Source organism: Danio aesculapii, chromosome 3, assembly GCF_903798145.1.
Source record: "Danio aesculapii chromosome 3, fDanAes4.1, whole genome shotgun sequence".
Lineage (NCBI taxonomy): Eukaryota > Metazoa > Chordata > Actinopteri > Cypriniformes > Danionidae > Danio > Danio aesculapii.
The window spans coordinates 39,930,100-39,956,711 of record NC_079437.1 but is presented as its reverse complement, the minus strand read 5'-3'; the positions used below and the strand labels follow the sequence as shown (position 1 = coordinate 39,956,711).

Genomic DNA, 26,612 nt, shown 5'->3' with positions numbered 1-26,612 from the left:
TGCTGAATGTTTTCCTACATCATTACTGCAATTCAGATAATTATTACTAATATTTATGTGATGCATATGGACATAAATAGAAGTACGCCGCTATCTGAAATGAATGAAAAGGAGAAATAAAAACTATTAAGACTCTGAAACACTTTCAACAGGGGATTTATTTCATCTTTATATGGAACAATTTACATTTTATACAAAAATCATTAGAAAACAGATTAAAGTGGCCATGGGGGATTTGAGCTCATTGGCTGATGAGGATGTAAGTCAATCGTTGATAGGCAACATCAAAACATGCTAAAGAAAGAAAAAAAATCATGCATAAAAATGTTCTCGAGATCCTTTTGAGCTCCCAGAATTGAGGCAGCGTCTCCAAACGCCTGTAATTGGACACACCGACTAATATTTGGTTATCACATTCATAAACCCTGGTCCTCTTTATTTATTTTTCAAAAGAACCCTGGAAATCACATTATACTTCTGACCTGTTCTGGTTCAACTGCCTGACCATGTGACCTGTTTGTTCAAACTGCAGTCCACAGGGATGTCTGTGAGAACACATCCCCTGTTTGTAAGCTAAATGTTGCGACCGTTTCCTTAAAAACCTGATGGATTCAGTGAGATATATGATGCTTTTCCTCTTAGCAAACAATAAGGAACCTACCGAACGTAAGACACTGTCATGTCATGAGAAATCATCACCTGCTGGTATTTAGAATAAATCTTGACCTTCCCTCCTTCATTATTTACCACATGGCAACAAAATGGCGTCTGACAGCCTCTCGAAGCCACGTTCTTCAAATCAAAACATTAAACACCTTCATCAGTCATGTCTACAATGGTGTTAGGTACTTAAAATAATAAAAGCTCTTCGATGAACAGGCCTGAGAAAGATGTTGGGGGTAATTTAAAGTCAAAAAGAAACCATTGCTGAATTGGTTAACCATAGAATGAATTAAAAGAGAGCATCATAGAGCATGTGCGCTTATAGATGAAGTAATCTGAGAGAAAACAACCCTCTTAGCCTGTTTAAAAACCCCAGGATGTTATTTTAACACGCCATTTACATCATTACAGGACAAACATCACATCTTGCCACAGATGTTGATGATTGGTAAGGGACACTGTGTGGTAAGGTGACATAGCAGGCGGTGCAAGCCAGTTTTGCTTTCAATCATATTTGAAAAAAGACAAAGCTCAAGAGGAGAATTGGCCAGCAAACACATCAGAATAATCCACATGAAAGCAAAGGTTTTCTAGGATTTCTAATCTTGGCACATGTACATGCAAAGCTAAGAGACGTGACACCTGCAGCTCAGATTTCATAGTTTGGTCTGATTAAGGACTGGGAATTTAAAAGAAATTAAACAGAAAAAAAAGAAAGAAAGGGAATTGAAAGAATTCAGCAGGGTTTTAGAAAGCCACAAAGGTTGCAGGGGGGAGAGGAGGAAAACATCTACACGCAACAATTGACAGAATAAGGCTACAGCTAGGCTTGCTTTAAAATGATCTCTCTTTTAATCCCTTTCTCTATCAGGTCAGACATGTCCATAGCAGCACCAGAGGAGGAAAACCCCCTCTGCAATGTCACTCAGTCGGCTCCATCTTCTGGCAGCGGCTCAGTCTGTTTCCAGGATTAATGGAGGCTGCTCGTTCTCTTCATCCAGGTGGAGGGTGTTCATGTCGTCCTCCACTCCAGCTCCCCCTACTGCCCCCTGATCCTCACTGTAACCTGAGATCACAACATTTCAAAATTATTACTCTTTTTTTTTTCACTCCAGTTTAGTTTTAAGAGTTCACAATTAGCTAATGCTTGATACTGATTGCAAGTTTGGCTTGCTGTCCCAGGAGAGCTTGGAGATCCTTGTGCCCGGGGCTCCCTCTTGGTTATTTAGCCTAAGCGCTATTGTCCACCCTCCTTTCTCTCCCTCCGAGCCTGAACATGCTTCGATGATGCGACCATTCAGTTTAACAGGAAGAGAAGTGCTCTCGCTCAGCGCAGTGGACATTGCTTTAGTTGCATTGTTTTGTATTATTTTTAGTCGTCTGTGACGCAGTGACACGCAGTCAAATGTTTTGCTGAACAGACCCAGCACTTTTGACGCTCATAAATGTTCATAAAGCCATCGTGCTGCTGGTTTTAGGAGGTTTGCTGAAGATACAGCTGATGTTTAGCGCAGGCTTTGTGTCTTCAATAAACTATGACAGTTCACGTTCACTGAAAATTAAGAATGATTAATTAATCCATATGAAACAGTCCCTTAAAAGTGATGTTGCGTCTTCAGTTTCGGGTTCAGGAGCTCTTTGCACTCACTACACGCGTACCACGCCAAAGCCCAACCCAACCCAACCACACCTCTTCCAACCGGGCCAGGTTTGACCAACTGAACTGCACCTGGGCCCGATTTGGAGCACTCACACTTGGCCTGGGCACAGTTCAGATAGCATAGTGTGAGTGCACGCTTAGTATAGAAGGGAGTCCGAGATCAGGTTGGTCTTGCAAGCTCCCCTGGTCTAGAATGGAAAGAAGGGGGAGATGGGGGGAATCTTCAAATACAAAGATATGGGAGGTACTGTTGATGTGAGGCCAGCCGTGGTCAATCATAGCTCATTATCCTTTCTAAACTAGTTTGCAAAACTTCACTTAAAAACAAACATTTTTTTCTCTTACCTTTGGCAACAGCAGCACTGTAGGTCTGGGCCACAAGCGGCCGATCGTGAGCTGTCTGTTCAAGAATCTCATTCGCCGGCTCTGCACTTCCATCCAACCTGAAGGAGGATACACGTTAACATGAGTAAATCACCTATGATGTCAATCAGTGCCAATCCAAAGCCAAACTAAGGCTTATTTTCCTATGATTTTAGCCCAATTATTAAATTAAATATACAGGTAATATAATAATCTATATATGCAAATTATATAATAGAATAATTTAATTGAGAGACTGATGGTAGGTAAAATATATTTGTATTTTTAGAAATACATTTGTACACTCACCGGCCACTTTATTAGGTACACCTGTCCAACTGCTTGTTAACGCAAATTTCTAATCAGCCAATCACATGGCAGCATTTCAGAAGTATTTCAGAAACTGCTGATCTATTGGGATTTTCACACACGACCATCTCTAGGGTTTACAGAGAATGGTCCGAAAAAGAGTACATATCTAGTGAGCAGCAGTTCTGTGGGCGCAAACGCCTTGCTGATGCTATAGGTCAGAGGAGAATGGCCAGACAGGTTTGAGCTGATAGAAAGGCAACAGTAGCTCAAATAACCACTCGCTACAACCGAGGTATGCATCAAACCTTGAGGCAGATGGCCTACAGCAGCAGAAGACCATACACTCTGTGCCACTTCTGTCAGCTAAGAACAGGAAACTGAGGCTACGGTTCACACAGGCTCACCAAACCTGGACAACAAAAGATTGTAAAAACGTTGCCTGGTCTGATGAGTGTCGATTCTGCTGCGACATTCGTATGGTGGGGTCAGTATTTGGTGTCAACAACATGAAAGCATGGATCCATCCTGCCTTCTATCAATAGTTCAGGCTGGTGGTGGTGGCGTAATGGTGTGGGGGATATTTTCTTGGCACACTTTGGGCCCATTAGTACCAATTGAGCATCATGTCAATGCCAATGCAATCTCTGAGGAATCTATGCTACGAAGGATTAAGGCACTTTTGAAGGCAAAAGGGGGTCCAACCCGGTACTAGTAAAGTGTCCCTAATAAAGTGGCCGGTGAGTGTAATTTTTTGTTTAATCTGCAATCTATCAATCAATTCAAAATAAACCAACTTAATTATGTAATACAAAAGTGTAAATGTTCATAAAATAAAAACATGTTAAAAATGTTTCCAGGCATAATTGTAAGTACATAATATGTGCATGAGGAACTAGACTGTAAAATAAATTTTTCCTAGTTCCTGTAAAACGAACAAACCAAAAAACAGGTACTTTCGCAAATAGTTATAGGAACTATGAAAACTGCACTGTATCTTACTTATGCTGTTTCATTAGTGTGCATTCTCCTCCCTCCTGAGGGTCCAGATTGTACAGGTACAGATAGCCATCTGCAGCCGCCACCAGCAGCCGTGGAATCTTCTGAATTCTGGATACCGATCACAAGCAAGATAATCAGACACACATCTACCCTGATGGCAACTACAGTCTGAATGTTGATTATATAAACCAGCGGTGTGCTGTTTCAAAAAGGTTCTCTCACATGGCCAGAGCGCAGATGTTCTTGTGTCCTGAAAAGGGAAGTCTGACTGTAGCAAACGCCCGTCCTTGAGTGAACATCTCTGTTACGTGTGCAGGCAGATATGTTGTGGAGGCCATCAACACTTTCCCAAAGTATCCTGTCCAAGTAGTGGGCTCCTCCTGAGGCCTACGGTGGAAAAGGTTGAAAAGGACAGTATTGTAATCAATTAGTAATCAGTTAATAAAAAGGAAAATCCTTAAAAATGTTGTGTTTGTAATTTGAGAAAGAGTTATTCAGTGGGCAACATTACACTGACTTCTCTCTCTGGGTCTCCAGCTTAAAAATATGAACCGTCTCTGTGTTGCTTGAGGCAGACAGATAGAGTCCCTCCATACTAAAGGCCAGGGAACAGATGCTCACACATCTGTTAAAGCAATAATTAAAGAAAGTGCATTGTTTTCATTGGGTATGCTTATAAATCTTGACTATTTAAATCAATTCAAAACAGACAGAATCGACAGAAATGAAGTGATCTACCTCTTTACCCCTCTCCTGAACTCAAAGAGCTTTTGGCCTTCTGGAATCGAGAACACACGGATTACGGTGCCCTGAATAATAGCAAAGAAAAAGGTGAAATTACACGTCAAAGAAGCTTAAAAAAACGTACTAAATCATAGATTAAGAGTTTAATATTTTATTTTAAATGGACTTTATGCAAACAATACTTAATTTGATACTCTTCAAGAATTAAATAACTTTACTCCGGATGCATTAAAAGGATGAAAAGCAACCGTTAAGTGTTTTATGTTACAAAAGTATTTGAGAGCTGTTCTTTTGTACTTCACATTCATAAAGGTATTCAGAAAAATAATTATCATGATTTACAAATATATGAAGTAGCACAGCTGTTGTTAGCATTCAGGAAATATATCTAGACCACCAAATCCTATCATAATGATGTCATGAGGATTTTGTTATAAGTGATTTTGATATAGATTTAAAAAAATGATACATTTTTAATCAAATAAATGCAACCTTAGTGAAAATAAGAGAATTATTTGTGAATACGGCCCTAAAACTTTTGAACACATAACTTATATATTTATGTTGCATTTCGTAACTGTACATTTTAATGCAAAAAGTAAAACTCTAGTCAAAACAGTTTCAGAAAATATACATTACAAAATTTAAAAAAAAAAAAAAAAAAAAAAAAAAAAAAAAATCACCAGTATTCACCTTATTCTCCGCGTACGAGTGGGCGCAGCCATTTGAATCATTTTGGCTCAAGACTTACGGTCTCATTCACTTCCATTCATTTTTAGACGTTAAAAACAGCTCGGTTTGCTGCTTGGTGTTGCAAACTGATATTTTCTTATTATATTATTCTACTTTGTCTGTATTGTCATGCAAACACTTGTTTGTGCAGTAAGTAGTTTGACCGTTTTCTGCTGTTTATTATTTCTAGTCATTTCTCCCATAGGCAGCTGAATCGGAAGTTCTAAAACAATCGCAAAAACGAGCGCAATTTCGCATTGAAGAATAAGGTCAATAAAGTAATACACTGCAATATTTTTATACATTTAACATTTTTTCATCTGAGACTGACTGCAAAACATACAGTTTACAATCTGAAATTGAATCACTAAACTGGTTAGATTAAACCACACACAAAGACAGCTTCTCAAACCTTTTCAGAAGCCGTGGCCAATTTAGTGCCACTTGCATCAAATGCCAGTGCTGCTAGTGGGCTGTCATGGGCAGGTATCATATTAGCTGCCCTCTGCAGAGAGGAAATAATCATTACACATTGACCAACACTGTTTAACAATTTACAAAAACCATAATTACGGCGAAGGTTTCAACTAAACACTACTTACCAGGTTGACTGTGTCAAAAACTTGTACTTCTCCAATCGTTGCACTTCCCGGATAGGCCAGGTAGCAGTTGTCATTACTGATTGAGAGGGCACATAGTCCTGTAAATGTTTAGCGGCATATTAATAAACAAACACACAACATCTGATTACTAGGAGTTATGACATAGGGCTGTGAGTATGTGGTCACATTTTGAAAACTTTTTTCTGACTAAATTTAGTTAGAGGTCAAACTGGTGTGATGACATTCTGTGTGTATAAGATATATCGCTGAAAACACTAAAAGTGTAACAAGACTAGTTGTTTTAACAGACTAGTTCTTCATATCATCACTAAACAGAGTTGTTATTCTCCACAACACTAACATGGGAAACAACTGGCAGAAAAGCCATATATTCGTATTGAATTTTATGCAGGCCTGCTCGATTAATCGTTTTTACATTGAAAATGCTGCAATTATTTCAATGTGCATTAAAATATGGCAACAAGTATATAGAGTCTGACATTTCCTAAGTACATTATCCTGAACAATGTGAAAAATAGAACACAATCTAAATGCAAAGTTTTTTTTATCTTTTTATATAGATATGATTTTAAAAATAAATTAATTTAAAATACTGTAGTTATTTTCTTAATTTGTCAGGACAACTTTATCCGAAAACATAGCAACAATGTTTAGGAGGTTTTAAATAAACCGTATACTAGTGTGGTGTACTTTGTGATTATGCTTGGCCACCACATTAAACCTTTTACCACATTAGCCCTTTTATAAAATGGTAGTAAATCACATTTTAAGCCGCATAATGCAATTTTGATCAGATAAATCTCAATTAGATTTTTTTTCTCCAAACCGTGCAGCCCTAAATGCTTTTATTTTTATTGTAATAAATATGAGTGACTGTAACGGAAATATAATTACCGAACATTTAAAGTAATATTAGTCGTCCATTTTCATTTATATGAAATGTCTTTAGGTTTTTGCTTTTCATAAAAAATGTCTTTTACTATGGTCGTGAGGTTGTTAGAATTGTACATGATGATGAATGTACAATAGTTTTTAGCTGGCACTTGTTTTGTTTATGAAAATACATTTATATTTAAACCCCAACTTACGCTCCTGCTACTCTCTCAGATGTGCACTGCTTAAGAGCTGTTTACACCTGGTCGCATTTTTTATGGCATTTTTTTTCATCAGATAGTGATCCAATTGTGAATAGAGCAGTTGTAAATGTCCTCTGAAATGCAGACAAATACAAATCCAATCGCCTCCAAATTTATGTTTAATGCAACATCAGCAGCAACATTCATGGCAACACTTGTGCTAAATATTCAACATTTAATTTACAATCATAAGTGTTTCTTGATCGTTCAATGTACAAACAAATATACAAATAACAAAACACTGATAAAAAGTCATACAAGCGATTTCAGGAAAGTATTTCCTGATAAAAAAAAACGTTTTTAATACCATATATAATATAAACAGTCTATTAAAATGTTTCATCGTCAAAATATTCCTATACAAGTCACAAAAAGTTTTTCTTCCCTTTTCAATAATATGCGTGTGCAAGTCTTGAGCCCAATCGCTTCAGAAGGTGCTTTAAGAAGCATTCCAGATGAAACTGAACACAGGTCTAACATCTGGATGTTCAAACCAAAGTGTTTAATTTATTAAATGTAAAAAAATAAACCCGTGAGAGCATTTTATGGGCTGTATTGGTCAGATATAACAGCAGCAATGCAATGCCACAGACAGTTTGAGTAATTACATTTTTTAGTTTCATGCTTTTCGGACTGTTTATGAACAGTTAAACAATAACATTTTTTAAAAATACAATTTATATAAAATGGAAGCTTTGACAAATGCAGCACACACCTGTACCTTCTATTACTAATATAATACTTCAAGCATTTTTATTAACTCGATTCATTTAAAAAAAATTGAAAGTGGAATGTATTTTCAGCTTCTTTTTTTAAATGTTACAATGTGATTATTTTAATACATCGATTTTCATACATTAACATTCATTCAGATTCATTTAGTGATTTCAAATTTATTCATGCAAATAATTAGATGGATGAATGATTTAGACTTTTATAAAGATTTTTAATTTATAAACTAGTTTATAAAACTAGATTATTAATAATATATTTATACATAAATTGTTATTCATTCAATTAAACAATATTAAAGTTGCGATTCAGTAACTAATTATTAACCCTCTACTGCAAGGTGTTGCCATATGGCAACATTATAATTATGAAAAAACGAAAACATCAATAAAAACAAAGGATCATCTCATGTCAGATCCACAAAAAAATCTGAGAAATCACCCCCAGTACATTACGATGACATTACACAGTTCTAAATTAGAAACTTCTAAGTTTCTAGTTTCTAAGATACACTATTGGACGTTGTTGCCATATGGCAACATTTCATAAAGTAGCTTGAAATAAAATTTCACCAATAATTTTTACAGCACCTCAAGTTAAACCATTCTAAGAAAATGAAAAAAAAAACAGTCAAATGATTTAGTTCTAGATTTATCACAATAAACCTAGTAGAGGGTTAAATATAAACTAGTGAAAGTGTTTTATGAGCTGTATTAGTCAAACATAAGAGCACCAATGCAGCATGAATGCATTGCCACAGACTGTTTGAGTTGTCCATTTAGTTTTATACACTCAAAAATTTTTTTTTTCACTTGTTCAAACTACTTATTTCAAATGAGCTGAAACAACACAATCCTTGAGATTTCATTGGGACAACTTAATTTTTTATGTTTAATCCACATAAGTTAACTTAATCGATTTGTGTTGGGATAACATGAATCAATTGTGTGGAATCCTGCATTTTTTACACTGTACATTTTTATTTGTTTCATTCTACTTTTATGAGTGTTTATTGACCATTAAATGATAAAAAATATGTATTAAATCAATATCAAATTGCAGCTTTGACAATGCATCACACACCTGTGCCTAATATTACTTTTAATATTACTTGCGCAGCACTTCCAAACCCATTGCTGGTGCCACCATCTGTAGAATTTAGTTGCACCAAAAGCCCTACAACAACAAGGTCAATGCTTACGGGTCCCCACATAATTTCCAAACCTATTTTTTCAGTTCTCCAAATATAAATAGAGCACAGTGTTCTGAAAGAAGAAGCTGATGTACTATACTTCCTCAAGAAAAATCTGGAAGAAAAACAACATTAATGTACTTATTGCAAGCAGCAGTACCCACCGGAAGGATTGGGAGGGGTCTCTCGAATGGTGTGTAGTACTTTCATATCCCTAATGTTGTGGATATAGAGTGACTCCTCTAAACACACGATCAATCGCTGTGGAAATAAAGCACATTCTCAGACAGTTCGATCACACTCGATAAAATAAACTCATACAGTAAATGTTGCCAGACGAAGACTCACCTGTCTGTTTAGTTTCACAGCCAGTATAGTGTTCGAGTAGCTGTAGTTGCATATCTCCGTCCCTTTCTTGAAATGACAGACCTTCAGTTTCCTAGGAGCCTTAAGGCTGACAATAGCGACGAGACTGCTGGAGAACAATCTCTCCACGATGCACACATCTTCTGTGTCAGCTGTCAGTTAAAATAAGTGACAGTACATAAAACATGCCTTGTGTATTAGAAACAATCCACATTTTGTTTTGTGATTTCAAGTATTTTATTAACTGGAATGTGTTTAAGCTTCTTTTTTTTTTAAAGTGTGATATTTTAATATATTGATTTTCATACATTAACATTCATCAGAGATTTCAATATTCTTCATTAAAACAATTGGATGGATGATTTAGACTTTTCAGACTAGATTTTAAAACTAGACTATTAATAATATATTTCCATATTAATTGTTCTGAATTTTCATTTAATTAACCAAGAATAAGTTTGAGATTCGTTATCAATTCAACAACCATTATAAATATCAATAGAGATTCTAATTCATTAAATATACAGGTATGTGTGAAGGGAAAGTCCATTTATTTTAATAATTTGTTTCAAAAAGTGAAACTTGTGTTATATTAGTTCACTACACACAAAGTGAAATATTTCAAACCTTTATTTGTTTCAATTTGAAAGATTATGGATTAACGATTAAAAACCCCCAAATCCAGCATTTCACAAAATTAGAATATTTCATGCGAGCAATAAAAAATGGATCTTAAACGCATGTTGGCCTTCTGAATAGTGTGTTAATGTGCTTTATTATGTCCTCAGTACTTTGTTGGGCCTCCTTTAGCACTAATTACAGCATCAAGGCGGTGTAGCATAGAGGCGATCAGCCTTTGAGACAGTTCAATTGTAATGGTAGCCCAAGTTGTTTTGATATCAACCTTCAGCTTGTCTGTATTTCAGGGTCTCTGTTCCTCAAACTTTCTCTTGGCAATAGCTCATACATTTTCAATGGGGTTTGAGTTTCCAGGCCAATTAAGAACAGGGATACCATGGTCCTTAAACTAGGTAATGATAGATTTGGCACTGTCAAATCCTGCTGAAAATGAAAATCATCATCTCCAAGAAGCTAGTTGGCAGCAGGAAGTGCTCTAAAACGTCCTGGTATAGGAGTTGCGTTGACTGTGGACTTGATAAAAGACAATGGACCCACACCAGCATATGACATGGCTCCCCAAACCATCACTGACTGTGGAAATTTCACACTGCACTTTAAGCAGCTTGACTTTTGTGTCTCTGCTTTTTCTCAAGACTCTGGGATCATTCATTCATTCATTTTCTTTTCAGCTTAGTCCCTCTATTAATCTGGGGTTGCCACATGGAACAAACTGCCAACTTATCCAGCATGTGTTTTACGCAGCGGATGCCCTTTCAGCTGCAACCCATTATTGGAAAACATCCATACACACTCATTCACACACATGCACTACGGACAATTTAGCTTACCCAATTCACCTACAAGTACTTTTTCTCATTAGCCCAGCACATATGCTTCTAGCGTTGTTTTTTGTTCAGGAATGGCTTGACGCATGGAATACAGCTGTAGCCATTTTCATGCAGATGTCTGTATGTGGTGGTTCTTGATGCTCTGACACAAGCCTCAGTTACCCTTGCTTGACAATCCTCTCAAGGCTATTGTCATACTTGTGCACCTTTTCCAGCCACATTTTTCCCTTCTTAACACTCTATTAGTATACTTGGATACTGCACTCTGTGAGCATCCAGTTTCCTTTGCAATTGCCTTTTGAGACTTTTCCTCCTTATGGAGGGTTTCAATGATGGTCTTCTGCACAACCGTCAAGTCAGCAGTCTTCCCTTTGATTCTGAAGCCTACTAAGCCAGACTGAGTCGATTTTAAGGCTTCGCATTAATTTGCGGACAAGATTGAGACACAGGGAGTCTACAATGTTGAACTTTGTCATGATATTCTAATTTTGTGAAATACTGGATTTGGGATTTTTTTAATCTTTAATTCATAATCATTCAAATCAAAACAAGGCTTGAAATATTTAAACTTTGTGTGTTGTGAACTAATATAACACACAAGTTTCACTTTTTAAAACAAATTATTAAAATAAATGGTCTTTGCTTCAATATTCAAATTTTTTGTAACATACCTGTATATATTCATATTAGACTGATTTATTTTAATAATAGTAGTCTATATAACTACTTTTAACTAATTTATGGCCCATTTGAAGGGTGGATGATGCCGCCTGGATGACTACTAGACTACAAAGCAAAAATCTCTATATATATTAGAATTTATTCTGCTTTTGGTGTGTTTAAAAGAAGCACAAAATTTGCATACAGGATATATGACTGAAAGCTTACTGCTTTTATATTACATACTGTAACTATTAAACATGCATCATTGCACTACACAATTAATATGCTCCCTGAGAATAAAAGTTATCAGATGGCTTTTAGGGACACTATTTGCCCCATCAGCACTGAAACCAGAACTGGCTGGGCAATATGGCAAAAATGCATTAATATCTCGATAAATATTTTCCATATTGAATGATAATTATATATATATATATATATATATATATATATATATATATATATATATATATATATATACACATATTGTTGCACATTTCTGCAGTGCGATTGGCACTTAGATCAACGTATGCTAAAAAAAGTCCAGAGCTTATTATTGTTATTGACATAAATTTCAATCCCGAATCGATATAATATAATTTATCGGCCCAGCCCTAACCAGAACTTAAGTTTTAATCATTTTCAAGGCCTTTTCAAGTTGTTTCCACACACCCCTGATTATCTTTGACCTCCAGAAAGACATTATCAACTTTATGAATCAACTTATATCAGGAAAGTAACATATGCTCATCCCATATCTAGTCTAGCTGCTTAACCAAGTCAGACTTAACCAGGCTAACCTTAAATAACACAGAAATAACTTACTACATTCATAGATCTGTTCCAATTTGTCCACCGATGACAAGGAGAAAAACTTGTACCCTGACTTGGTACCAACAGCTAGGGATCTGGAAAGCAAAAAGGTAACAATAAATAACAATAAATAAAACACAGCAGGTGATTAGAAAGACTAATCCACTTTTTTCCGCTCTACTGCCTTGCCTAACGACTAGTTGGTGACTTGAAGGTGAAATGTGGTATTTTGCAATCCTCAAGAGGTGTAATGTGACATGCTTGAACTCGAAAAGACAGAAGACTATAAGCTATTTTAAAGCGGTTTACTCTATTTTGTACAGTGCTGAAATGTTTCAGCAATTATAAAATAGTGGAAGTGTTGTCAATGAGGTGAGGCTGTGGTTACAATGGCACTACTAATAATTAACGGTGGAGTCCAGACAAAAAGCTTCTGCTAACATGACAGCTGGTTCGATGGTTACTTGGTTTAGAAAGTTAACCAAAATGTTTTTAAAAACATAAAATGACATCGAAACTACATTTCAGATAGCTGAATTAAATAAGACAGCGAAAACACACAATGCTGAGTTTGAAGGTGTACTGTACTGTTGCTAATATTTGAGGTATTTCGCTCGCCCTATTTCGTTAACCCCAAAAACACTTGGTAAATTACTTATTTAACCACACATTTCGTCACATGGTGTATTTATTATTGCACACAGTTAGGCTGACAAAACATTTTACAAATACGAAAATGCCATTTTCACGTTAGCATGTGCGCTAGTGCTACAACGTCTCGTGCGTGAATTTGCCTAACGTTAAAGAGGAAGAAAGGGACGGCGGATTTTATTAAAACAAAGCTGCGTGGACACATCATATGAAAATGTTTTAAAAGAGACCAGTTCACTTTAAACACCGGGAAGAAGATCTCAATGGTGGGTGTTTTAGCTGGTTAGCACGCTTTATCGCTCTATTTGCACTGCACTCGAGTGATGATGAGGCACGACACAACTAAAACTCTCCGTTACGCAGAACGAAGCTTCGCGCGACTGCGGTGCAGATTACTCGTTGTTTGCACTGACAGCGTTGTGTTGCTGTCGTGTAGATGGTCTGTTAGGCCAACAGCACCAGGAGTGTGATTGTTTTCTTACGTGTTGTCCTGATTAAAGTTGGCGAAGAGCAGCTGGCTGCAGCCGGCCTCTCCGCTCTGACTGGCCAGGTTCATGGGCTCGACACCATTTACAGATTAAGCCGAAGTGAAAAGGGGCTCAGATGTGGACTAGATCAGTGAAATCTGGGGTCGTCTCGCACTGCCATAAGTTCCACCCTTGTTCCAATGAATGTTGTTGTTTTTCTCCAGCCACTGTTGCACCTTTTCGTGCGCCTGCGCAGTGGCCGCTGCACGCAGCAGAGCCGTTCAAATTAAAGGGAAAGGCGCTCCACTGCTCACTCGAGTGCAGAATATGATCCTCAACTGCACTGCAATGTTACTCGTAATGAATTTACAGAAAAGTGCAGAAGATTTAATAACTGTATACTCGTCAGTACAGACTGCTGAAAGAAACCATGTAAAATGACAGTTTACCTGACTTTAGAATTTTCTTTTCGGCTTAGTCCCTTTATTAATCTGGGGTTGCCACAGTGGAATGAATCGCCAACTTATCCAGAATGTGGTTTACGCAGCAGATGCCCTTCCAGCCGCAACCCAACACTGGGAAACACCCATACATTCTTGCATTCACACACATACACAACAGCCAATTTAGCTTACCCAATTCACCAACAACACATGTCATTGGACTGTGGGGAAAAGCGGAGCACCCGGAGGAAACCCACGCCAACACGGGGAGAACATGCAAACTCCACACAGAAATGCCAACTGACCCAGCCGGGACTCAAACCAGCAATCTTTTTGCTGTGAGGCAATCATGCTACCCACTGCGCCACCGTGACGCCTGTACTTTTTATTGAATAACTCATTTTAATTGAATAGAACTTTTACAAAACGTTTATTTACATGTGCAAATATAGAAAAATATACTTTTAGTCCAGTGTTTCTCAACCACGTTCCCGAAGGCTCACTAACACCGCATGCTTTGGGTGTCTCCTTTCTCTGTCACACCCATTACAGCTCTTTCAGTTTCTGCTAATGAGCTGATGATCTTAATCAGGTGTGTGTTTGGACATGGACATGGTAAATGTGCAGAGATGGTGTTCCTCCAGGAACGTGGTTGAGAAACACTGTTTTAGTCCACCATTTATTTAGTTCTCAAAAGTTGCTTAAAGGGACAGTTCATCAAAGATGAAATTTTGATAAAACGTATTCACCCTCAAGTGGTTTCAAATCTCTAAACGTTTCCTTCTTCTGTTGAACACAAGAGAAGATATTTTAAACAATTTTGGAAACTGGAAGCCATTGACATCCATAGTAGGTGAAAAAACAGCCCATCAGTCATTTATTCATTTTTCTTCGGCTTAGTCCCTTTATTCATCAGGAGTCACCACAGCAAAATGAACCGACAACTTATCCAGCATGTATTTGACACAGTGCCCTTCCAGCTGCAACCAAATACTGGGAAACATCCATACACACTTATTAACACACATACACTATGGCCAATTTAGTTTATCCAATTCACCTATAGCGCATGTCTTTGGACTGACTTGATTTGACCTACTGTATAGTGTTTAAAGTTTAAATTGAAAAATAGCCTATAAAAGCATAATTAAGTAGCCTGACATGAACTGGCAGAAAACCTCTTATTGAATTTTTTAGTGTGCTGTTAAATAACAAAGTAGCCTTTTTTTAGTACTTTTGATCCACTTTTATGGAGTTAAAAGAACTACATAACATTTTAAAGTGCAAGATTTGAGTGTAGAGACTAAACTACAGAGACAATGTGGAGACTAAATCTAAACTAAGGCAGGATGAAACCAAGACTAGAACAGAACTCTTTCAAATAATCTAAATGAGACACATTTACTGACTAAAAATGTCTTGACAAAATATTTTTTTATGTCATTTACACAACAATTGCATAAAAATAGACCTACATATTAATAATAATAATTATTATTATTATTTTAATAATAATAATAATAATATTTAAATATGATGTAAAAAAATAAATATCAATAGTTGGTGAAAATATTTTCTATTCAACAAAACTGTTCAAAGGGCAACACAGTGGCTCAGTGGTTAGCACTGTCATCTCATAGCAAGAAGGTTGCTGGTTCGACTCCTGTGTGGAGTTTGCATGTTCTCCCTGTGTTGCTCTGGTTTCCCCCACAGTCCAAAGACATGCAGTATAGGTAAATTGAATAAGCTAAATTGGCTGTAGCTGGAAGGGCATTCGCTATGTAAAACATATGCTGGACAAGTTGGCGGTTCAATTAGCTGTGGCAATGCCTGATTAATAAAGGGACTAAGCCGAAAAGAAATTGAGTGTAAACAGATAAAGAAATCTACATCAGACTTGCACCCACTATTTAGTGAAATTCAAGACTTCCACTTAGTCTAAGACTATGGCAACAGTAATGTGCTTAATATTAAGACAAGACCAAGACCTTGATATTACAACATGATTAAATAGTAAATTAAATTTCATTATATGTTAAATTAAGGAAAACACAAGTGTGAAGTGTATATCACTGGGTGATTACTTCAGTGTATTTACATAAACAAATACAAAATGTCCCAGATATATTGAACTGGCAGAGTAGTAGTTACTTGTAGGACATGTAAATTTTTAAATTAAACTCGTATTACTGTTACACTGTTTAAACTTATTACTGTTACACTTCAAGAGTCCTTCAAATTATTTATTTATAAAATAAAGCATGGACCCTTAAGTCCCAGATAACTACACTGAACTAAACTGAACTTAATCTCTAAAAACTGGACTGACAGTTTACATTTGTCTAGAACTTTTATGTGAAGCTGCTTTGACACAATCCTCAGTGTAAAAGCACTAGATAAATAAAGATGAATTGAACTGAATACTGAAGTATAATATCCTCCTGAGACCTTCGACCATCGACTTGTGTCCTCTGTAGTGGAACCTTTTGTTTTATGAATTTTCTTAGAATTTTTTGAGCAACTCTGTCAATGCCTGTTGTACTGTGCAGAGGACATCCTAGGCTTTCTAGTGATATGTCATTTGGTTGGCTGGCACGCTAAGAACCACTTATTACACTGCATCCAAAATGGTCAGCATACAAATGAGCACATTTTATGGGAAGGAGAGAGGTATGTAAAGTTTTGCTTTTTAAATGTTTTTTTTTACTATTATTATTACATATATATTTGTTTATTAAAGTGTCAGGAACAATACACTTAGCTTTTAAAGTTGTGTTTCAAAATATTGTCCTTTAAATGTCAACTATGGACACCAGGACCATCTTAATGTAATTAACGACTGCATGTTGAGGCAGAACTTAAGCAAAGAGGATTCTTTATAAGATAATTGAGGGAGACTGACTTAGAGCTGTCAGATGAGGAGAGGGATGAAGATGAATTTGAATGTAACATAAAAGAAGTTGTTGAAGAAGAGGAAGAAATTGCAGGAGACTCAGATGAGCAGACTGAGACAAACACAGAGACAGAAAGGGAAGAAAGACGCTGCACTCTGTGGAGAAGTGGCATGTATGAAAGAATTCTGATTTATTTAGCAGGATAATTAAATTTTAGCATGTAGCCTCTGTTATAATTGAGTCCATGCACACACACACACACACACACACACACACACACACACACACACACACACACACACACACACACACACACACACGCACACACACACACACACACACACACACACACACACACACACATTATTTACTAGATCATATGATAAATCATTGATACAGCTTATTAATGAGACTTAAAGATTAACCACATGGGATCAAATGCAATATGTACATGCAAAATGACAAAAAATGCATACTTGTACTTCAGTTTTCAGTAAGTCTCATAACACAAAGATCTAATATATTTCTTTGGAGTTTTATTATAATTCCTATTCCCTCTTTACAGCCTTATCCTGTACAGTTTTGTTGTCTGAGTTTGGCGGTCCTTTCGAACTAAAATGGTCCTGTGGTCCACTACAGTGGACATGCTGTAAAATTGAAAATAAAAACAAAACGTTAAAACTCAAATTTGTAGATTTTTTTAAACCCCAAAGGATATAGGAAATCACAAAAAAAAAAAAAAAAAAAAAAAAAAAACTTAGTTTTTTCTAGAATATGAATACTACATATTATATACTTGAACTTTTCTTAATACTTTAGTCTGATTTTGTCTAAAAGAATGCTGTTAAATCTTCAATGCTTTATTATTCGCATAAATGTAAAAAAATAGATCATATTATTCAAAAGATATGATTTTTATAAATTTCTATCATAATCATTTTGCATTGCATTACATTGTGTTTTATCCCCCAACAAGAACTGCTGTGCTTTGCTTATAAAACTTAAAATTTCCTCTTACTAAAACAAATATACACTGTGGCCATTTAATTTAAGTACTTACAAACCATAAAACACACATATAAACTTGTTTCTTTGTTAAATTTTCTTTGGTTTCTTTCTAAAAACCGTCCAAAAAAATTGACTTGTAGTTGATTCAGCCTATTATAAAATTCGTTTTATGTTATTATTATTATTATTATTATTATTCAAATTACAAATCATCTAAGGCAGTGGTTCCCAAACTGGGGGTCGGAACAATGACAGTGGTCCCTTGGTGATTTCCAAAAGTCAAATAAATTTTACTAAACTATTAGAATGACCATATTTTACCCATAACCCGCAGGAGATGAAAAAAATAGTAGTTAATATAGCTAAAATATGCAAATGAAAAGCCATCAGCCTTTCAATCATTTTTTTCATAGGATTGGTGTGTATAGGTTATATAAACAACACAGCAATAGTGTCAGATGCAGCAGATTGATTTTATAACACCAGGTTAAACTTTCTGACACCTTTATGGCAATAAAATACATTCAAAATAAATACAGGCCATAACTGAACATTGAGAATGATCTCTGAGCGGTGGGCTCCAAAATTAAAGCAAGAATAGACTTGTGCTGAAAACGTTGTGCCCACCAGTCTCTTTAGCGGAGGTTAATGTTAAATTGAACAAATTAATAAATGACTATAAATATTTTATGTTTGTTACACTGTTGCCGTTTTTTGTGTTATCAATATGCTCGTGTTAATATAGGCCTGTTGTGTGCGCAACGTTTGTATATTTATAACCACCTCCAAGAAATGTCGCGATCGCGAGTCACTGGTTTTGTTATTTTGGGGGTCACGGGATGAAAATTTGGGAACCCCTGATCTAAGGTGGCTTTTGGTATGAAACGCAGGTGTTTTGTTTAACCAGCAGAGGGCTTCGTGCGCTTATGTGAATATTCTAGTCAAATATTCTCTACAAATCACTCGTCGACAGATAATCTCCTCAGGTCACTTCAGAAATGCTTTAACAATCATATACCTGAAAAGTGCCATTTTTAATGCCTGACCACCAGTCTAGTTCTATAATACACAAATTGTTACAGCTGCACAAAATGTAATTTTACGCGTCCGAGATTCCTTTAACGCGACAACCTGAGATTAAAACTGTTTAACAAATGTCTTGTTTTTATTTTGTAACAGTTTTTTTAACAAAACAGCGTGAATCCAGCATCTGGAGTAAACGGTTACGGAGGTCACTTTGTTTACGCGTCTCTGAAGCAAATATCCGCTACACGGCAAGCGATGGAAAAACACGATGTGGTTCATTCGCCGAGAGCCTTTTTGAAGTTTACTTGGAAGGAAGCAAAGGGGCGGGGAGGGGATTCAGCAAACAGCGGCATTCCTGACAGTGAGAGAGAGAAAGGGGTCGCGAGACACTTTTATTTCTCCTAAAAAAACACTGCCACTGTCTTTCAGTTGCTCTCACGTGCGCTTAAAGACCAGCGCAAGTCTTCACGTGCTTTGCTTCCTTCCAAGTTTCGGACACGGTGAAACATCCGGAGTTTTGCTCTCCGCTACAGCCGGGAGAAACTCAGACTGTCTGCTGGGAGTCATTTCCGTTGCGAACATGTAGCTACAAATATGTACAGTATGGATTTCAGGAGGACGAAGCTGGGCAGGTATATTTAATCTCTAAGCATAACGATATACAATTGTATTGTTGTTATGAATGTGAAATTGGTTGAGTTTTACACTTTTTTATTAAACAACATGTTGTTATTTATGCTTTATACCGAGTTAATAATAGACTAATAACACTGAAATGAAAAAAATGAGGGCTGCCAATAAGAAAAATAACTGCTAAACAAACATGATCCAGAGCAAAAAGCAGTAGTGTAAATATGTTTGAAGAAGCCATTGTGTCTATTCATGTGGAAAAAATCTTGAGGTTGTGTCAACTTCAACTTTCCTTTCATTTCTGCAACTGCATCAACTTGCTTTTGGTGAGGATTTCCTGCAAATCGTCTTTTTCTCTTACACGCAAGACAAAAACAGTAGAATTGCAATTAGCTATTAGTTTTAAACAACAGCCTGCATTTAACATTGACTTTATGCTGTGGTAAACCATTAATTTTGCCATGTATGATGCCTTTACGTGCAGTAAAAGTTTTTACAGCAGTTTCACAGAACTATTTTGGGTTCTCAGAAGGACCTTCCAGCAAACTGAGTTTTAAAGACCAAAAGAACATTTTAATTATACAGTTGAAGTCAGAATTATTCGCCACCCTGAAGTATTAGCCCTCTTGTTTATTTTTTCCCCAATTTCTGTTTAACAGAGAATATATTTTCAACACATTTCTAAACATAATAGTTTAATAACTCATTTCTAATAACTGACTTATTTTATCTTTGCCATGATTACAGTAAATATTATTTGACTAGATATTCTTCAAGACACTTCTATACAACTTAAAGTGACATTTAAAGGCTTAACAAGGTTAATAAGTTTAACTAGGCAGGTTAGAGTAATTAGGCAAGTTATTGTATACTGATGGTTTGTTCTGTTGACTATCGAAAAAATATATAGCCTAAAGGGGCTAATAATTTAAAATGACCTTAAAATGTTTTTTTTTTTTTTTAATTAAAAACTGCTTTTATTTTAGCCGAAATAAAACAAATAAGACTTTCTCCAGTGAAAATTTCCTTGGCTTCTTAAACATCATTTGGGAAATATATAAAAAAAAACATCCAAAGGGGGCAAATAATTCTGACTTCAACTTTATATATTTAAAAATTCCACTATAAATAAGATTGTGTGTAAAATAGCTGTTCAGTGGATGTTAGCGTTTCTTTATCAGGTTCATCAATGCCAATTTAGTATGCCTATCTTACTTTTAATCCTTCAGTAGAAAGTCATAGTAAAATGATCAATCTACAGGTCTAAGAAATGATCTTGTGAATGACATTCATCATTTCATTTACCCATAAATAGGGCCAGACAGAATCTGCGGACATTTTTTGCTATTTATGCTGAGAATTTTGTAAAAAATCTGCGGATTAACTAAAAACGTAATATATGAAATAAAAATTATAGCTTTTTAATTTTTGTTTAATGTCTACAATGCAAATTTATTTAGATCCATCTAGAACAAAGCAAGTCTCTCATATAATATATCTACTAAAAATATTACCTACAAGCTGTATCGTAAATACAACAAATGAACACTTTTATATTAGTCAATAACATTCATTCATTCATTTTCTTTTCGGCATAGTCCCTTTGTCAATAATATTACTGAAATTAATTTAAAAACGGAATAAATATAAATGTACACACATTTACACACAAGTAAATAAAAGACTTAATGATGGGCTACAAATCTGCGGACATCTGCAGATTTCTGCATGTGCACATTCCGTGTGGGCCTACCCATAAATTATCAGACCACACAATTTAATCGTAATAGTTTTTCAGATAAACAATACAATTAATATTAAAGTTTGTTACATCGTTTTTCAGTAGGACATTTTAAATGTATTAATAGTTTTGTGAGATGACAGATTTAGTCAGTGTCATGTCACATATCTGGCAAACATAAGCAGGCTTTGTGTTTGCCTTTTGAGATCTTTGCCCCCAGAGGATGTTGACTAGTTGGGATTATGTGGAATTGCTCTTTTTTGCTCCCTGTTTCATCCTTGACCCATATAGGTTGGTTCATTGAAGTAAAATATATATTTTTAATTGAATAAAAAATCTGTTATTATTTTATAATAGGATCATCTAACAGCCTAATTTAAATTCTGCCACCACACGACTCTTACTTTGCATAATGGAACATACAGACATATTAACCAAAGCCTAAAATGACATAATTCAAATTAGACTGGTGCAATTAAAGGAGGGGTGCCCAAACTTTTTCTTATGAAGGGCCAAAATACAAACTTTATTGGGGGCCGTGGGCCGAAGGTAAATATATCAAGCTGTGTTACAAAGTTTCCATGATTAATTTCCTTGTTTATTTAAAAGTAAATAGAAAACAGTACTTTAAGCATATAAACTGATTCATTATATATATTTATTTACATTTTATAATGAACCTATTATAATGAAAACATAAAAATTCCATTTATAACATTATGGAGTTTAATACCGACTAGTCAAGCTGCACCTGACTTCATTTACAACATTTAATTAAAACGTTTAATTCAAGTTTTTTTTTTGTAGCTTAAAAATAAAACTAACAAATGAAAAGTTACATTAGTTAGAAATGACAATGTGTATTAAAACCATTAACCTTAATCCTCTCAAAAGTTTTCCCTCTCTTCTCAGATGGGATGACGAGCCAAATCAAAGGTTACAATAGGCCAAATATGGCCCGCAGGCCCTAGTCTGGGCATCTCTGATTTAAAGGGATAGTTCACCTGTATCAAAAATTAAAATTCCGCCTTTTTTCCAGTGAACATACAATATGATAGTTTGAAGAATGTTGGAAACTGGTGACCATGGATTTCCATAGTTTTTTTCCAGCTATGGATGTCAATACCATTTCCAGCATTCTTCAAAATATCTTCTTTGGTGTCTTTGGTGTATGTGATGTTATTAAGCAATGTTAAGCAAACAGTTTTATTAACAGTATTATTCATGTAATGGTTTTATTAAATGAATTCATTTTGCATTAAATAATAAATGCATTTTGCATCGCTCAACCACTATAAATAAACAGTGATCAAAAGAAAAAAGCAAAATATGAGTTCATGTAAATCTAAATATTTGGGTGAACTATCTCTTTAAATTTAAACTTGGTAAAGGTTTCTACATTCATTTTCTTTTCGTCTTAGTCCCTTTAATAATCTGGGGTCGCCACAGTGGAATAAATCAACTTCTCCAGCATATGTATCGCAGCGGATGCCCTTCCAGCTGCAACCCATCACTGGGAAAAATCCATACACTCTCATTCACACACATACACTAAAGACAATTTAGCTTACTCAATTCACCTATACCACATGTCTTTAGACTGTGGGATAAACCAGAGCAAATTTGATAAATGTAATCACTATAACTGTATCTAAATAGAGGTTTTCTTCTGAACTGTAGAGAACTCTCATGTAAGTCATAAATCACCAATGAGCACCTGATCACTGTCATTTTATCTCCATAATGATCTCACAACGGTCCGGCACAGAGTGCTCTTTCAATCTCCTTTCATAAAGCGAAGTACAATGATTTGCACTGTGTTATCCTCATCCCTTGTGACGATTTGTTTGGGATCCAGACAAGAGACTCGCATTGTGGCCATCTGAGTGCATATTTGGTTTTTGAATGAGATATTTTGGCCTCTGTCATGTGCAATTAGCAGTAAATCACTCAGTTAATTGCATGTGCTCAAAAAAGAAGCTGGAGAAGGGATAATAGACAAGGTCTGGGTGAGCCGAAAGTTCCTGAGACTTTTATTTTAGTTTGTTGATGTACTTCCAGCTTAAACAGAATATCGTTTACTCATAGCAAACTAACGGTAAGAGGTGCATGGTTAAGAATTTTGTGGCTGAGGCCATCAAACCGACGTCAATAGGGAAGTACCACCACTACAAACATGGAAGCAGGTGGTCAGACTTTGATTGAAGACAAAAACCCTTTAAGTAATTTCACTCGGCAGCCGTCTTTGAAATGCTTCTCGAGCAGTATGCTTGGACATTCTGTCTGAATGGGGAAACATCAAATTCTCCAAAACTGTTTGCCAAGCTTATAATTACATTATATATTTGGAATCACCAATAAAATTAAACAACATCTGCCTCATAAGTTTCGTTTCTAATTGTCCGAATCAAACAAAATCAGCATTTTTTTCAGGTTGCCCAAACTAATGCGCATGCGGACTCAAAAGGAACGAAATCATGACACCAACCTCATTTATGGCCTTTCTACATATTATCATCCTCTGGATAAAGATCTTCTGAACGCGCTGCTCTTCTGAAGTAATCAACAACTTGGTCTTGAGGGCAAATCTCCTCCAGTAACGACAGTGACTTTTTGTTTACAAGTTTGTGGGCGTTTGAGTAGTTGCTGTAATGTGATGTACGTTTGACAGGATGAACTGTACCTCGTGTTCGTTTTGTATGGATTACAAAACTAAACAGTGTAGTTGGTTCATTTAAAAGCAGATTTGACCACCAAACTGTCATAAAAGCATACGTCTGGTCCGAGCTTCTTCCCCGGAGAAACGTCAGTTGATATAGCGATCGATGATTGACTCCTGTACTAGTAGGCAGAGCTTCATCCACCAAATTGACCGTTACACTTTTGTATTCTGTAGTTTTTGTTGAAGACTATCAAAGCTAACTTTTTTTCAGTGGATTACTTTGCACTGATTAATTGTTCCCCTAAAGAATAGCAATGTGCGCTAGCAAAATAAACATTATAAATTTTAACTTAAACCTCAAACATAGGAGCATTTTTGAAATTATGACCTTTGGATACAATAAATTCAACATTAAGTAACTTTAAATGATTCAGAAGAGCAATATGGACGAACATTATGCAACAAAATGCACTTACTATGTGGTTAGGAAAAATCAGAACTTGAGGTCAGCCTTTGAAATGTTGGAATGCAATGTTTGATGTCATAACTGGTAGGCCCACATTATGCATGAGTAGACATCTTGGCTAAATGGTTGTTGGCTTAAACCCAAGACTAGCACTGTGTATCATATTGCTGTGCAGGCTTTGTCTCACAGTACTTCATCCTCACAGTGTGACATTATCATATACTGATCCCAACACTGATCTACTTTTTACATTCCTACTAATCAAAATCACAGAAGTCTCAAGGATTTTACATAATGCATATTATTCAAAGCACTATCGCCTCTCTGTATGCACCAGAGACTATCTTAACTTACATTCTTGACATTCTTCATGCAATTCTTAGTGGGCTTCATGCAGGTGAGTGGGTTTGACAAACCACCTGTAGAAGACACACTCTTTTCCTTTTTATATCTACAGTACGTTAACCGGAAGCTGCAACAGCCTTTTTTTTTCGTGTTGTGACGCAGTTCCTAAAGAAACGATATATTAAATGAGACAACAGTGGGCGTGGCTTGTTTTTTTCTACTGCGAGCTGAATGAATGTAGTAAAGTAGGCATTTCATTCAGAAAGATTGGGAAAAAGGGTTTGGGACCTAACAACCTAACAGACACCTCATGCTCGCCATATCTGTTTATTGTCAAAACTGACTGGAGCGGTGTGGTTAAATACGTTAGCCATGCCCAATTCCTAAGATATACATAATCTGACAGTTAAACTGCTAAAAGCAGGAAGTGCATTTTCAGATTTCAATTAAGGAAGGGCAAACCACCTTTTTTCTTAATAACATGCACAGATAAATTGTTCACCAGAAAACTGGCAAAGTGAGCTAACAAAATCAATATGGTTAGTTCTGATTTCATCAGGACTTTAAGCACCCCATACTTTTAGGAAAACAGTGTGCTTTATACACCATATGCTTTAAGAAAAAAAAAACATATGCTTAACACAAAAAAAATATAAATTACCTTAGTCATAGGTTTTATTGCTGCTATCTGATGATTTGAAGTGATTCTTTTATGTCGTTTTGGATAAATAAATGTAAATTGCGAAAGTTAATTGAATGATAAATCAATCTTTTAATTTTCAGCTTTACATCTCAGATTTTTGTCACATTTATTTTTTCATTGAAACCCCCAGGTTATTACATAACGTACCCCAGGGTTAACAATTCATGCTGGGCATTCATGCGCTTTTGTTTCACAATGTCCTCACTGCTCCATCCTCAAATCCATTACAATTGGCACATGTTGAGTTCACATGGATTCAACTCCATTCCGTGTTTTCACTACTCACACTTGTTGCACTTCATCAACTCAGCAAGGTAAACTAAACCAACTGGTATTTAATTGAATGTTCATCATTTGTTCACCCGGTTGCTTCAAAGGCATCATGTAGTCTTTGTTGCAGCATTGAATAACAGTTGCACTGTTTGCACTATATACTTCTATTTAATGCAGTATAGCGCAAATACAAATGACTAGAGTTCAGTTTTCAGCTCAAAGTCTAGTGAAGTTTTTCTGGAGTTGGGACCCAACCACAATTTATTTTCTTTCCAACACCCATCAAAGTCTTACAAATCTAGATTTTTCAAATGTTTTGAATGAAGCGTTTAAATGAATAACTCAGTGAATCACTTTTTTAACAGGAACCAGCCATCAACTACTGTTTTTTTTTTCATATTTATTCATGATAAATTTTTAGGATGAGACGTCAAACCGAGGACCTGATTCTCTGTGGTCATAAACAATCCCATGTCACTTCTCTTAAAGAGTTGGGGTGTAACCCCAGTGTCATGGCCAAAATCTTTCCATTCGCTCTTACCAATCATGGCCTCACAATCCTCCCCATCCACTAAATTGGCTGTATCACTGTCTCTCCAATCCACCAGTAGCTGGTGTGTGGTGAGCACACTAGCGCCATTGTCCAGTGGCTGCCATCGGATCATCCAAGTGGATGCTGCACACTGGTGGTGGTGTGGTGAGACCCCCCCCCCCCCACCACCATGACTGTGAAACGCTTTGGGTGTATGTCCATACATGATAAATGCACATTACATACATTACAAGAGCACCAATAACACACTCAGCAAAACATGAATCATTGTTATTGAAAAGGA

The 26,612-nt window shown here is 36.1% G+C and overlaps 2 protein-coding genes across 3 annotated transcripts in view; one reads left to right on the top strand and one right to left on the bottom strand.

Moving 5' to 3' along the window:
* Positions 1–140: 140 nt before the first annotated feature.
* wipi2 (WD repeat domain, phosphoinositide interacting 2) lies at positions 141–13,837 on the bottom strand. 2 transcript variants are annotated; one of them, XM_056453964.1, is made up of 12 exons: positions 13,601–13,837; positions 12,480–12,562; positions 9,505–9,674; positions 9,321–9,417; positions 6,076–6,173; positions 5,886–5,978; positions 4,736–4,806; positions 4,509–4,622; positions 4,220–4,384; positions 3,998–4,105; positions 2,669–2,766; positions 141–1,729 (listed from the first exon to the last, which is right to left on the bottom strand). In XM_056453964.1, exons 1-12 carry the CDS (start codon positions 13,672–13,674, stop codon positions 1,617–1,619), a joined length of 1,284 nt encoding a protein of 427 aa, XP_056309939.1. In that variant the 5' UTR covers positions 13,675–13,837; the 3' UTR covers positions 141–1,616. The 2 variants fall into 2 exon arrangements, with proteins under 2 accessions (XP_056309939.1, XP_056309940.1); XM_056453965.1 differs by having other exon boundaries at positions 4,515–4,622; positions 13,601–13,835.
* A 5,397-nt stretch (positions 13,838–19,234) lies between these two features.
* mmd2a (monocyte to macrophage differentiation-associated 2a) overlaps positions 19,235–26,612 on the top strand; it is a 30,117-nt gene continuing 22,739 nt past the window's right edge. Inside the window, exon 1 of the mRNA XM_056453963.1 lies at positions 19,235–19,588. Within this exon, the coding sequence (XP_056309938.1) occupies positions 19,551–19,588 (38 nt within the window). The 5' untranslated portion in view covers positions 19,235–19,550. The remainder of the gene's footprint in view (positions 19,589–26,612) is intronic.

Excerpts from the sequence above, each read along its gene's own strand:
- wipi2 (XM_056453964.1), bottom strand. The coding sequence starts at position 13,674 with ATGAACCTGGCCAGTCAGAGCGGAGAGGCCGGCTGCAGCCAGCTGCTC. Across the intron at positions 12,563-13,600 it reads AACTTTAATCAGGACAACAC|ATCCCTAGCTGTTGGTACCA; the intron begins GTAAGAAAACAA and ends TTTGCTTTCCAG. Across the intron at positions 1,730-2,668 it reads CAGTGCTGCTGTTGCCAAAG|GTTACAGTGAGGATCAGGGG; the intron begins GTAAGAGAAAAA and ends TTGTGATCTCAG.